The sequence below is a fragment of the Pezoporus flaviventris genome, unplaced genomic scaffold, assembly GCF_033815535.1.
Source record: "Pezoporus flaviventris isolate CSIRO_AGI_PZ_B2104156 unplaced genomic scaffold, CSIRO_AGI_Pfla_v1 ptg000037l, whole genome shotgun sequence".
Lineage (NCBI taxonomy): Eukaryota > Metazoa > Chordata > Aves > Psittaciformes > Psittacidae > Pezoporus > Pezoporus flaviventris.
The window spans coordinates 24,325,886-24,338,687 of record NW_026892585.1 but is presented as its reverse complement, the minus strand read 5'-3'; the positions used below and the strand labels follow the sequence as shown (position 1 = coordinate 24,338,687).

At 36.6% G+C, this 12,802-nt stretch overlaps 1 protein-coding gene across 1 annotated transcript in view; it reads left to right on the top strand.

Annotated features, from left to right (window-relative positions):
* The window catches only part of TOPAZ1 (testis and ovary specific TOPAZ 1), a 36,135-nt gene extending 26,727 nt beyond the window's left edge, over window positions 1-9,408 (top strand). Inside the window, exons 14-22 of the mRNA XM_061465011.1 lie at window positions 355-399; window positions 979-1,048; window positions 2,081-2,255; window positions 3,647-3,747; window positions 4,156-4,321; window positions 5,181-5,345; window positions 6,373-6,576; window positions 7,631-7,817; window positions 9,102-9,408. Coding sequence (XP_061320995.1) covers window positions 355-399; window positions 979-1,048; window positions 2,081-2,255; window positions 3,647-3,747; window positions 4,156-4,321; window positions 5,181-5,345; window positions 6,373-6,576; window positions 7,631-7,817; window positions 9,102-9,315 — 1,327 coding nt within the window. The 3' untranslated portion in view covers window positions 9,316-9,408. The remainder of the gene's footprint in view (window positions 1-354; window positions 400-978; window positions 1,049-2,080; window positions 2,256-3,646; window positions 3,748-4,155; window positions 4,322-5,180; window positions 5,346-6,372; window positions 6,577-7,630; window positions 7,818-9,101) is intronic.
* Window positions 9,409-12,802: the final 3,394 nt, after the last annotated feature.

Sequence of the window (12,802 nt, the reverse complement as noted above, 5' to 3'; positions counted from 1 at the left end):
TTTACTGTGCTTCAAAGATCAAGGATTATTAAGTCAAAACTTAGATTCTGACCACAGTTTTGATTAGTTTTTTCCATACTGCTAATCACTGTATAATCTGTTCACAGCCCAAATCTCTTCCAAAACTGTTGATGTTGGTATCTCCCCATCACCTGCACAAGATTTGTCTTTTTCTCATTATCTGCATCATACATTCACACACAAGCTGAAAAACTAAATTTGACATTCATAAAGCAACCTCTGATTCTTAGAGGAAACCAAATACGCAGCATCTGTTGTGTGAAAACAAGCCATCACTGTTTCATTTGAAAGCATTGTAGAAGTTATTTGGTGCTTTTCATACTTTTGCCATAGTTTCAGACATGGATCTCACCATGCAACTTACCACACATGTTGGAGGTAATTTTTATCACTTTTTGGATCAAAAATCTCATTCACAGAGGAATGACCCCCTTTCCAGGTTGCCTCAAGTATGTGCGTGTTTTCATCACAGACTGAGAAACAGTCTGTATCTGTGAAGACTGAGCAGCTGTGCTGCTTCAGCTACATGTGTTAGCTCATTCATATGTAGGTTATGTATCTCTACATGATAGCGTTGCACCAGGTAGATGTATTCATTCAGTGGTGGCAGCAGAACAAAGTATCATGCTCCCAGGTATTTGAAGATGTATAGCATTTTCTTTTATGTAATTAATTTTTTTTACCTGTATGTCAGAAATACGTACAATCCAATTCTGCATTTACTTAGTGGAGTGAAAGTCTTAATGATACCTTCTCAGTTAACCTTTCTACTGAGACTGGCTTCCTTTGCATGATTGCAGATGTCTGTTTTCAGTATCTAGTTTGCATAGTGTGTAGTAAATAGATCAAAATTCACATCAGTTTTTAGTTCATATATGATAATTTGCTGATAGCCTCCTGCTAGTGCATAGTTTTGTTCAATAGGATGTGTTAAGTATTAATATTTTTTTCTTACAGAAGATTTCAGGAAAGACATTTTGAAAAGAACTGGGTTTTTGACTTCAGCTTGGCAGTGGCTGAAATTCAGGTACAGTGCGTGCATTCTTCAAGTTTGTTGAAATGCTTAAACAGTGTCTTCTTTAAAACCTACAAAAATAGCAATTTCTACATAATTTTAAATGAGTGGGCTTTATTGTTAAGTATCTTGAGATTTTAATAAAATATTTTTATGCAAAGCCATGTTTGGGAAAGATTAACATGCAGGGGAAAAACTGGCTTTTTTTGTGATGCCAGTATTCTGGTTTACATACTTGCAGTTTTTATCTTGGTTTTGTATGTAATTCAAAGATTTTGTAACTTTAAACAATTGTTTCCTATGCCTTTTGTTTGTTGTGTTTGTAATTGGAAGTAGTACATCATTCCTCACCAAACAAATACTGAATATATTATTTACTAGACAGAATTCATATCTAGTTTAAAAAGGCACAATTGTAAAAGGCTGTAATTGGAAATACTAAGCAGGTATTTTAAAGAATAAGTGTCATTAAAAATTCTTGGAGGCTTACATCTTTCATTTTCAAGGGCAGATGACTTACACTGCACAATTATAATATTTTACATATTACAAGTTTACACATTACCACACTTACTACACAGATCCTGAGATGAAAATTTAAGAAGGGAAGAACAAGGACTGATTTATTTTTTTACTCCTTTAACACCACAATCATGAAGTGATCTGACAAGCAAAAGACTAATTCATAACGAAAATAACCATCAACTTGGCATGCATTGTGAAAAAAAACAAAACCCAGTAAAATACTGGATGAATGACAGTTTGTAAATGGATGAATAAGTTATGAGCTTCCCCAGTTGTGGTTGTGACATAAATGGAAAAAGAGTTTTAATTTCTGGAGTGACAAACGTGATTAGCAGTCCATGCTAGATAGGAAACGTAACTGTGCCATATTGAACATGGAGGTTCTTGGCAGTAGCATTTCATCAGCATCTTTTTTCTGCTTTAAGTCTATCCCAGGTGCATCTCTCATATTTCAGTATGTTCTCTGTTCAGTGTTCTGGAAGCAGGTTGACTTATATTTACCCCTTGCCGCCTCTGCAGCATTGCAAGGAAAAAAAAGACTGGGTCAAGCTGGGAGCTTTGTTTGTCAATGCAAGAACTGGCTGTGAACATTCTGATGATCTTCAGAAATTGTCGTTATGTATTGCTGAAATACTAACCAAAGACTCTGAGACAGACCGACTAGAAGTTCCTTTTTGTGACTTTGCTGATGCAGGTAAAATTAAGATGCAAGAAACGCATTTTGTTCTTCCCTATTCTTTGTAGAGTGTTTAAAGTGATAAAGAAACAAATTCATAAACTGATTATTAGTTAATTTTATATGTTATAATATTAAGAATTTCTTGAGGAGCAAATACAACCAGCCAGAATGCTCAATAGAAGCCATTTTCTAGTAGAAGTAAAATCCACAGTGCTTACATTTAAAGGAAGTTCTGAATGAAGAGCATTTGAGCTTTGTGAAATCAAGAAGAGAAACCAGTATTGGTGGTCTTTTAATAGGACCAAAATTGGTGGTCTTTCAGTCATGTTGTTTGCTGAGGACAAAGGCAAACGTATTTAAGTATTGTCATGTGAAGCATCACATTCTTAATAGCATAAATAAACTTCACAGCTGTAAATAAGGCTGTATTAGTGTATTTCAAAACACACTGAACAGGGTTACATCAGGTATATTATTTGTACTTTTTTCTTTTTTAAATTTTTTTTTTAGATACGGATTTTCAGAATTATTTCATTCTCTAAAGAACCAAGAATTTATGTGAGGGCTGGGAACACAACACCTTCTAGTTTTCTTAGAGTTCTTGCACGTTTTCTCACCCCTTTCCACCCTATGCCCCTTCATTTACATAACTGTATCCTTCTTCCTAAGGAGTTTCCAGAAAACCGAGGCTCAGCAAAGTGTCATTGGGATATTAAAGCATTTTATAATTAATGTCTCGGATCTTTTTCAATCTGTATTAACTACTAAAACAAGATGAATATTTATTTCAGATATGTAACATGACCTTTCTGACCACAGACTTCGATATTATAGAACGGCTATCAGAGCTTTCAGTTGTGACACTGTGTATTAAGTACATTATAAAATAGACACAAAAATAGAAATTAAAAATAAGAGATAATATGAAATAAACAGTACTTTTAAAAATATTTTTGTTTTTTAATGGTACAAAAATATATTTTCTTCCCACACCCAGATGGATTGTTGAGCTCATGCCCTACTTTGGAGACCACTGCTCTAGAATGCCAACAGTGCTTCCAAAGTGGTTGTGTAATATGGTTGGAAAAACTTGTAATTAGTCAGTTCTGTAATTGCCAGCATTTCTTCATGGTCCCAGAAAATGCAAAGCTTACTGTACAAATAATGATATTACTAAATTATGCCATTACATGTCCAAGCATCTCATGGATTAATTACTGTGAAATAGTGTCTGAATTGTAATTATTTACCCTACTTTCCGTGTTGAGACTTAGGAAGTTACTACTTTTAATGGCAAATTAAGTAATATTAAAATTAATAATTACAGTGTTTCTCAAGTGTGCAGTCTCTTTAAAATTGCATTTGCATGTACCATTTTTTTAATGTGGTGTTGTTTCTCTTTTTAGTAGCAAAAAATCCACAACATAATGAAGCAGACAGAATTTTCACTGGAAGGATTGGGATAAGTGTAATGTATTCTTATCACAAAGTACTCCAGTGGATAAAGGTATACTGGACTATAGGAACCTGACTGGAAGAAAAAGAATGAGTCATTTCTAGATTTTCATCTAGATAGTCATGAGTCTTTCTATATGTTAAACTGTATTTCTTTAGTTGAATGGTTGGATGTGCTACCTGCCTCCCCACCATCTTAATACTTCTTAATTGTCCAGCTGGACCAAAGCATTTCATTGTGTCTTTCTGAGCATTAACCTTCTGTGGAGCCCATCAGAACTTTGTCTTGCAACCTAGAAGCTTAATTGTTCAGGTTCAGGTTTTGACTTTCGTTTGGATACTGATGCTTGTAAATCTGTATCACCAAATTAAATCTGCTGTGTTTCATGTAAATATACTCTGCGTCCACTGATATTGCTTCCTCTGACCTTCCCCCTTTCCCATCTCCCTCTTATGCTAGGGAAGGAAGGTTTTGGATAAGTTGCATGAGCTACAGATACATTTTACAGTCTTGAAAGGACTCATAGGTGCAGAGAAGTTAGCTTCAAGATGCCAAATTGTTAATAAAGCTGCAGAAATTTATCTTAAAACAGGAAGTTTGAATGGAGCAACATGGGTATTGAGAGGTAAGTTTATCTTAAACTAAATTTTGATTTAAATTTGATCACTCTCCTAGGACAAATTTCAGATGAAAATTATAAGCTGCTCTGTGGGGTTTTTTTTTAAATAAAGTTAATAATACTGGGACAGCAAAAATAAAATGTGATCCATTTAACTGCTTAGTTTTCTTCTTAATATGTATAAAAAAAATTATAACTAACACTAAATCTCTTTCAGAGAAGTTGTCACAGTAGTCTGCCATCAACACCATTCTACTCAAAAGCCTACTGTAGTAAGGGAGGGCTGCAGCTTGGAAAGTGGCCCTGCCCCAAGTAGATTGCCTTTGAGCCAGGTGACATTCAGTGTCAAAAAATGTTTAGGATTGAGTCAGTGCAGTGTTCCTTTACACCTCACAGTATCCTGTTTAGTAAAATAGCTTTACAGTAGTCCAATATTTCTGCAATTAAATGATGCATAATTAAAGGCTTCTTGGAATTCTGATTTGCTGAAAAGGGATGAAACACGAAATATAAACAAGAATAGGAAATACAAACTAGTAAAAGGTGTTCTGTAGAGTAATATTGATGATCTAAATTTGCTGTTCAGTTTTATATAGATACTTATATACACATATATGCCACTGGCAGTCCATTTTAATTTTGTGGTATTTAATAAAAGGGGTTATATATAATGTAAAGGTTCAGAGAATCCGTCTGAGAAGTACCAGTGATAAGGAACACATTATTCATAACTAGAACTGCGTTTTCTGTGAAATTCTGCAACTTGTTTTCTGCTGCAGTTTACAGTATATTCTCAATGGCCAAAAGTCTCACCATCCAACAGTTTCAGTTCATGGAATTAACACTGCACCATTGTTTGCCACAGAATCGGAGTGGGTCACAAATACACCGTTGTGGCCCTGTGATAAAATGGACATCCTCAGTCGACATAATCTGTTATGTACACTAGTGCACAAATACTTGAGGAAGAGTTTATACAGGCAGGCATTGGAAGTTCTGCAGAACTTACCAGGTTTTCAAAATCATTCTGGTAAGTAAAGAAAAAGGTACTGTGTTAAGAGCTAAAAATTCAACAGATGATTCTGTACTGTTCTTTTTGTTTGTTTTCAGGCTAAAATTTGTTGGAGAAGAAAGTTTTAGATAGTTTTAGAGGCAGACCCCCCCCCTTTCCCCCTCCTCCCAAAGCATGTAGTGTCAGTTAAATATGTATAGTATTTTGCACCTCTTGCTGCACACGCACATACACAGTTTATACACCTGAACACTTTTTCCAATTGGCTTAGTTACACAAGGTAAAAGGAAAGACCCACTAAATTTTTAAGGATCATACACAGTCTATACAATAAGATAAAACAGGGATATCATTCAGGCATTGTTTTTTTATATAACTTAGCTAGCTAGCCTAAACTGCTTTTACATACCATGTTAAGGACTGAGTACTGTTCTGGGCTCAATTTATCTAAGTTTTTGATGTGCACTTCAAGGTGAGATGTGTAGTTACTTGAGGCTCCACTAAGGAAACCTGAGCTGATTCCTGTGAGCAGGTCTCAGTGCTATTGCTAGTGTGTGCTTTTAGGTATATTAGGAGAGCTTAGTTGGAAGGCCATCTGCTCAGAGTATCCTAAAAGGATATAGGCGTTTGAGGCATCAGGTGGATGCAAGGCTCCTCAGTCCTGCCAAGAAGGGGACAGATGAGGGGAAGTGAACAATTCAGAGTAAGAGAAACAGAACTTGAAGCACCAAAGCTGTTTCTGTTGGTGCAGATTTTAAGTCTGAGAAGATCAGGTGAAGATTGTATTTATAGGCTTGGCAAGTGAATATATTTATATCTGATCCTGTTGGTTTTGGCAGCAAATTATTACTTGGACCTTAGCACTTCTCTTCCACAATGTGAATGGACTTTAAAGACTTTTGATGAGTAAACCATTACCATAGGTTACCTCAGCCTTGTTCCATTTTACAGATAGAAGCAAGAGTCTTCATGTAGGTACTGATGAGAAATGTTTCTTCAATTAGATTTGCATTTGACATAATTCATAATCTCCCTTTCATTTCAGATACTGTAGATGCTTCTCAATACAGCTGCCTTTTTAACAAGCTTATAAGTGCCTGTTTTGAGAGCAAGAACCTTGGGGTCTCATCTTCTGCAGTAGACTTCATGCTTTCAAAAAACATAGCTATTGATTTTTTTTTACTTAGACAATTAATTACAGCTTTGGGAAGAAGTTCTTTGTGGTCTAAAGCTAGGACCTATTACAAAAGTAAGTTGCTTCTTAAACAATATCCTTTGCTCAGTATGTTGGGGGGAAATGGGCAAGAGTATACTTCATAAGAAAAAGGTACTTTCTGTGTTACGATCAGGTATTTAAAATGTTTATTGGGAAATAATAACTGTTGAAAATACAAATCAGTGCATACCGCCTGGCATGAAATAAATGTAATTCTGATAAAATTAAATTTTTACATTTCATTTCAGAATTTAAAAAGAAAAAAGTGACCCTTGAAATGGTTAGAAAGTGCATCATCTTTGTCATCTAGGCAAATCAGATTGCTTTATACTTCTCTTTAGAGCTGTGGTGGTAAAATAATTTATGATCTGAGAGGTCTGGCAAAGAAATTTATCCTAACTAAAAGAAAATCCCTTTCCACTAAAAGTCTGTTTTCAACTCCCCATTTCTGTGCTAAGATTATACTGGGTGTGCCACCCTGATAGGGTCCACCATGAGCCATCTCTCCGTATTGTCACAGTATTTACTGTTTCATTCTGCCTTGGAATTCTGGTGGTTAGCAGGCTGCTCAAGGAGTCCAGCCCTCCTGGGATACTTAGCTTTGTTAACATTGAAATTATTTTTTTTTCCTTTTCTTTGGGGGTTTTGGGGATGGCAGTTGGCTGGGGTTTGTTTTTTTTCCTGAAGTGTTATATCGGTTAGGTCTCTGGAGTCACTTGGCAGAAGACGGGAGTAAAGGGGGAGATGCTCTTCAAATGTTTTCTCACTGTGATCATAGTTAATACAGCTTCTGTCTGACCTGTCCTAAATTGTACTTGCATTATTATGCACTTGGAGTCTCCAGATTTCTGACAGAGGTTTTTAATCATCACTGATAATTGATAAAAATAACATTTTATCACAGTGACTATTATAAGTGAATACTACTTGCTGTCTTCTCAATCAGGCCGTTTCACAGGTGAAACAGTAAAATGCATTATGAGGTTGGGGGTGGGGGTGTCCACATTCTTAGCCACATACTGAAGAAAACAGATCTGTGTTCAGTATTGGTAATCGTAATTCCATGCATTTTTGCATTTACTCTCAGGTGCTTTATCACTGGGTTGCTACCCACCACCACTGCAGGGACATCTGTATCACAAACTTCTAACGATTCCGTCTTACTTATCAGAGGTGGAGATGCTGTTGGCCATTGAAATATTTCTTGTTTCAAATGCCAGTGATATTCAAAGTCCAATGGCTACTAGTCAGACTCTTCAAATAATACTAAAAAGGTTTGTTGCCAGATATATGTAATTTTGATGGTATTTATCCATATGATCATGTACTTAAGGATAGAGCTTATTTTCCATTGTCTGGGAAAGGCAATGTTCGGGTTTAAACTTGGTTTTAATCCTTGTTTCTAAACTGGTTGTAGAACAGTAAATGGTATGGGGAGGTGTTGTTATATTATTGTCATTAGTTTTTACATATGTGTAGCAGAAAGGTAATTGTTCCAGAGTGATACTGGCCTGTGTTCCTTGAGTATGTCTGTCCCACTGAGAGTGTACTGTATTTTCAAAACCAAGATAGCTTGGTATCTTGATATATAGATCCTTGTGTTGTGGTTAAGCAGTGTAGCACAGGGACACTGTCAAAATATTACTCCTTTCACATAGCAACTCTTGAAATTTCTTGGCTTTTTTTTTTGGAAAGTGGGTGAAGCCATTTTACTTGATTCTCTTTATAGTGGATATCTTGATTTTTTTTAGTTTTTCCCCTTTCTGTGAGACTTCATACCTTCAGGTAAAAATATGTTTTGTTGCTTTTTCCTTTTGTCCATAAACCACCAACCAATGTCACTAGATTATACCCAGACTTTGTTTTTCTCAAGAGCCCTTTTTCTCTGAGTTGACTGGCTCATCATCAAAATATGATACTGTATAGAAAAGCAACATTTGTTAAGAAATATGAGCAGGGGCATCTCAAACTTAAGAACCCTGTCTTCGTTCCCAGAGAATACATCTCTTTTTATTTTGTTTTTTTGAGAAATTTTTTACTTCAGTTTCATGTGTATGCTATTGTACCTCTGCTTGTTTGTTTAAAGGGTAAGTTCTGCTTTTGCAAAAATGTAGGCATGTGATTTGGGCACATCCTTATTCCAAACATGATTACACACCAAAAATAAGTAATCCTTTTGGATTCAAGCATGTGCATGAATTCTTGCTATATCCAGTTTATAAAATGGTTCACATTCCTTCACTGAATTTTCCAGCCGAGTCAAAACATTTCTTAATGACACATGCTGTGACTATTGTAGACCTACTTTGCACTAGCATTAAATCCCAGTACTTTTCATTATTGTAGAATATGTTTAAAATACACCTTTCCTAACTTTTTAATTATTTAGAATAATCAGCTAAAATTTGTCTAGAAATGGACATAGTCTGTTCTAAGTGAAGTGAACCTTAGACATTATTTTAATGTTTTTGTAATCTTGTTGCCAGTATAAAGCATCAGGCAAGTGACACAAGGCCTGTATGGTACCTAACTTTGTGTTTGTGAAAATTCACTTACAGATGCGCACATCAGGCAGTTCAGAATAGCAGTGACTACCAGGCAGCAGTGGAGAGACTGATCCAGGCTGCTCGTGTGTCTGATCCAAAGCTTTTTCTTAAGCATATGACAATGAATGTTAATATGGAAGAAGTTTACAGCTTGGAGCTTACATCTGCTCTAAAGTGGCTTCAGGAGAATATGAAATGGGCTGGGAAGGTCTGGCTGTTTCAGTAATTATTAAATAGTCAAGACTTTTGGGGTTTAATGGTTAAATCAATCATTGTTGAAAATAACACATATTAATAAAGGCAGTTTCCCCTGTGTTCAGTCTGTGCCTTACTGATTCTCAGCAAGGCTTGAAACCAAGTCATGTTTTTAAATACTTACATTGATGATAATGCAGATAGTAGCACAGAAGCAGTTATTTTTTTCCCCTGACTATACAGATTGTCACACTGACTTACACAGATGTTTTGTAATGGCATCATTAGATAATGAGGAAACTGCAGCCTCAAAACCTACACTCTGTCCTTTTACAGAGAATCCACTCCTCCCATGAGGTGATAGCGTATGTAAGTGCATTGATTGAGTGTATCTACTATTCTTGACTGAGATGTTTTTCCCATCGCTTCATGTTCAGTAAAAGCAGTATGAGTTTCTTTTTTGCCTTCTTCAAAGTATACTGTCCCATCTCTGTGTCCCTTAGAGGTTATTTTCCTTACTCCAAAAACCCAGTAAAAAGCACTTGAGAATGAAGTAACTTCAAAATCACTTGAGACATGCCTGACTTAGGATACTTCCTTCACAGAACTGAGTCTACGTAAGTTGCTCACACCTGAAGATTTAGTTGTGTCTTTATAATAACTTGTATATGGCTTCCCATTTGTATATATGCATTCTTCCACTAAAAAGGAAAACTTGCATTCTCTTCTGATTGTTCTCTTAGAGGGAAGTACTTTTGCTGTGCTTTTGCCCACTTGTTTAGTTTCTGACAACTGCATGATGAGATGGAGGCTTTAATCAAGCTTGTTTTTAAGGGATTCTTCCCCCCCCCACCTGCAAATCCTGAATGAGATTGGGAGCATTAATTGCTTAAGTCACGCTTCAGCTATTAATCTACAGCCTGTGTAAAAAGGAGCAAATGTTTCTTATCAGAAAACTTTTGTGGCAAATCAGTGGGACCTCTGTCAAATTTCATACTTGTCTGAGCTCCCCACTTCTGTAGTGTTAGTTTAGATCTCCTGTACCAACCTTCACAAGCATGCCAATAACACAGCTCTTTTGGTCCTGCTCTCCATCTTCTTTGGAGATTTTTGTGCTAAAAATTTCTACTCTCTTGGGTATAGAAGTTCTTGGGGTTTTTACAACTGTTCCACCATAAGAGAGATCAAGATGGTGGCGTAAGCTCACAGTCTGTGAAAAATCTTTTGCTTTTTTGGGGCAGCCTGAGTCTCTTCCCAGTTCCAGCAGCATTATTTATTGCAAGTGTCGTTTGCACCTCTGAATCATGAAAGCCATTATGATCTTAGCACTGGGATGTTTGTGGAGGGTTTTCATGGATGGGGTTGTTAGTGTTTTGGGTTTTTGTTTGGGGGGGGTTGCCACTCTAGTCCTGAGGTTCATGCCATTAATCTGATTAATATTATCAGCAGTTGGCTTCATGGTCAGATCCAGACACTTTTTGATACCACTGCTCACCCTGTCTGGAAGTCGCTGCTGGGAGAGAGAGGACTGAATATGATGACTGCCACGATCACTGCCTTCCTGCTGTGATACTTGTACAGAAAAATGTTCTTGTGTTTTCACAGGCTATCATTCTTCTGTAGGGATCTCACCTGCTTTCCTTCTAAAAAAAAATGGAAGATTCAATACTGACAATTGGATAGCATTTATCTACTAAAAGCTCCTTAGCTCAACATTTCTCTTGAAGAACAGCTGGCACTAGTTCAAGCAGACGTTTGGTTCCACCACATGGTATTCGCCAGCATGGCCCTGCCATTTGCAAGGCTATCCACCTGGGAAAATTCAGCAGCATTTTGCTGCTTCTGTTTCCCAGTAGCTGAAATACTGGATAAGAAGTGATGAGGTTTCAGAGGAGGGATCTAAGCCAGTGTTCCTCCAGCCACTCCAGTATTAGTGGCAAGTGCAATTTTGGGAGATTTTGACAAACTAAAACTGGCAGTGAGAAAGTAAGTCATTTTTGCTAATTACTTTCTGTAAAATCCTTTGTAGCTTAATCTCCCTTGGAATTACAGCCTTTCTAACTTCAGCTAAATCCCACAGTTCTGTAAGCAGTACCAGATGTAGCTAACACTGTGTTTGAGAAATTCAGAAGAGCAAAATTCTCTTAGTCATCTGTATGGCTTCAAAGTTTGGGATGTTCTAGAGACAGCTTTATTTTCTCAATATAAGCCACCTTGAATTTTCATTTAGATCATCCCCAGAAAAAAAAAAAAAAACCAAGTATTGCTTTATTTTTCAGACAGAGGTTAATCATTGACCTTCTAGCTTAACTTGGACTTGCCAAAATTTGTGCAGTGTTTTGTCTCCATCTCCCAAATATCATCTTCAGCTGATAGAATGCAGTCTCAGCCCTGTGTTACATTAACAAGGAAAGCAAGCTCCCCACGATGTTGCTGAGATGTTTTGTTAGAACTGGTGCATCTGCTGTTTCTGTCAACATAGTGGTTCTCCCTATCACCATGATAAAACAGCAGGAAATTTAAACAACTGTACTGTTAAGTCCCGTATTTTGCATTTTTGTGCTGAGCCCATTTGAAATACCATACAAATCTTGTCATGTTGATGTGTATCATAATGCCAGAAAGCAACCTTCTCAGTACTGTTTTGGTGACAGCAATTCCATGTGATAAATAGGACAAAACTCCAATATGGAACGGAAATAAGCCTGGAAAGATGAAAAAATCCGTTCTGAAAAATAAAGTACAACAAGAGACAGTGCAATTTTGCAGACCCTGCCATTCAGAAGATATGATATGTTTAGTTTTTCATGTAGGAGATAAAATGTTTACCTGTTCGTAGAGAGAGAAAAAGTGCAGAAAACTTTCCTGTACTGCTCTCAGTAGCTAGGTCTAGACAACACTGTGCTTCTTCAGTATGTTGTTAGATGCATGAAAGTTCCCTTTGTGAAAATCTTTCTTCAGTTTTCACTGATTACAAGGTATGCTCTTGGAAAGATTAACTTCTGTTAGGAATGGACAAGTTCTTGTAACTAAAACAAAGTGATTTTGTTTGGAAGACTTACCACAGTTTTATTTCAAAGCATTTGATAGTTTTGAGCGTTTATTAAGCCTCATCAGGGACAGAGGTAAGAAGCTGGAAATAACAGCTTGATAGTTTCACAGTGTTTTATAAAGTGCAATTGTGGGGGTCACTTTTCAGTCGTTGTTAAGATGTTAATAAATTTTTTTTTATTCTTTCTCTGAAGTATCCACAATTATCTGTGAGTATTGTCACTCAGTTATTTAATTCCGTTCAGATCCCTGTAATTAATACACTTGGGTATGCAGGAGGACAGGCAAATGGCAAAGCAGACATGGAGAGTTTAACATCTTGTAACTCCTGCAGGAATCTAGACTATGATATGCTGCGTGAAGAGGTTAAGAACGTGTGAGATCAGTCAGACTATGCAGTTTTTCACACGCCATAGCATAATTTGGCAAATGCTCATGAATGAATTGGGCAGAAATTCTCAGCTGTG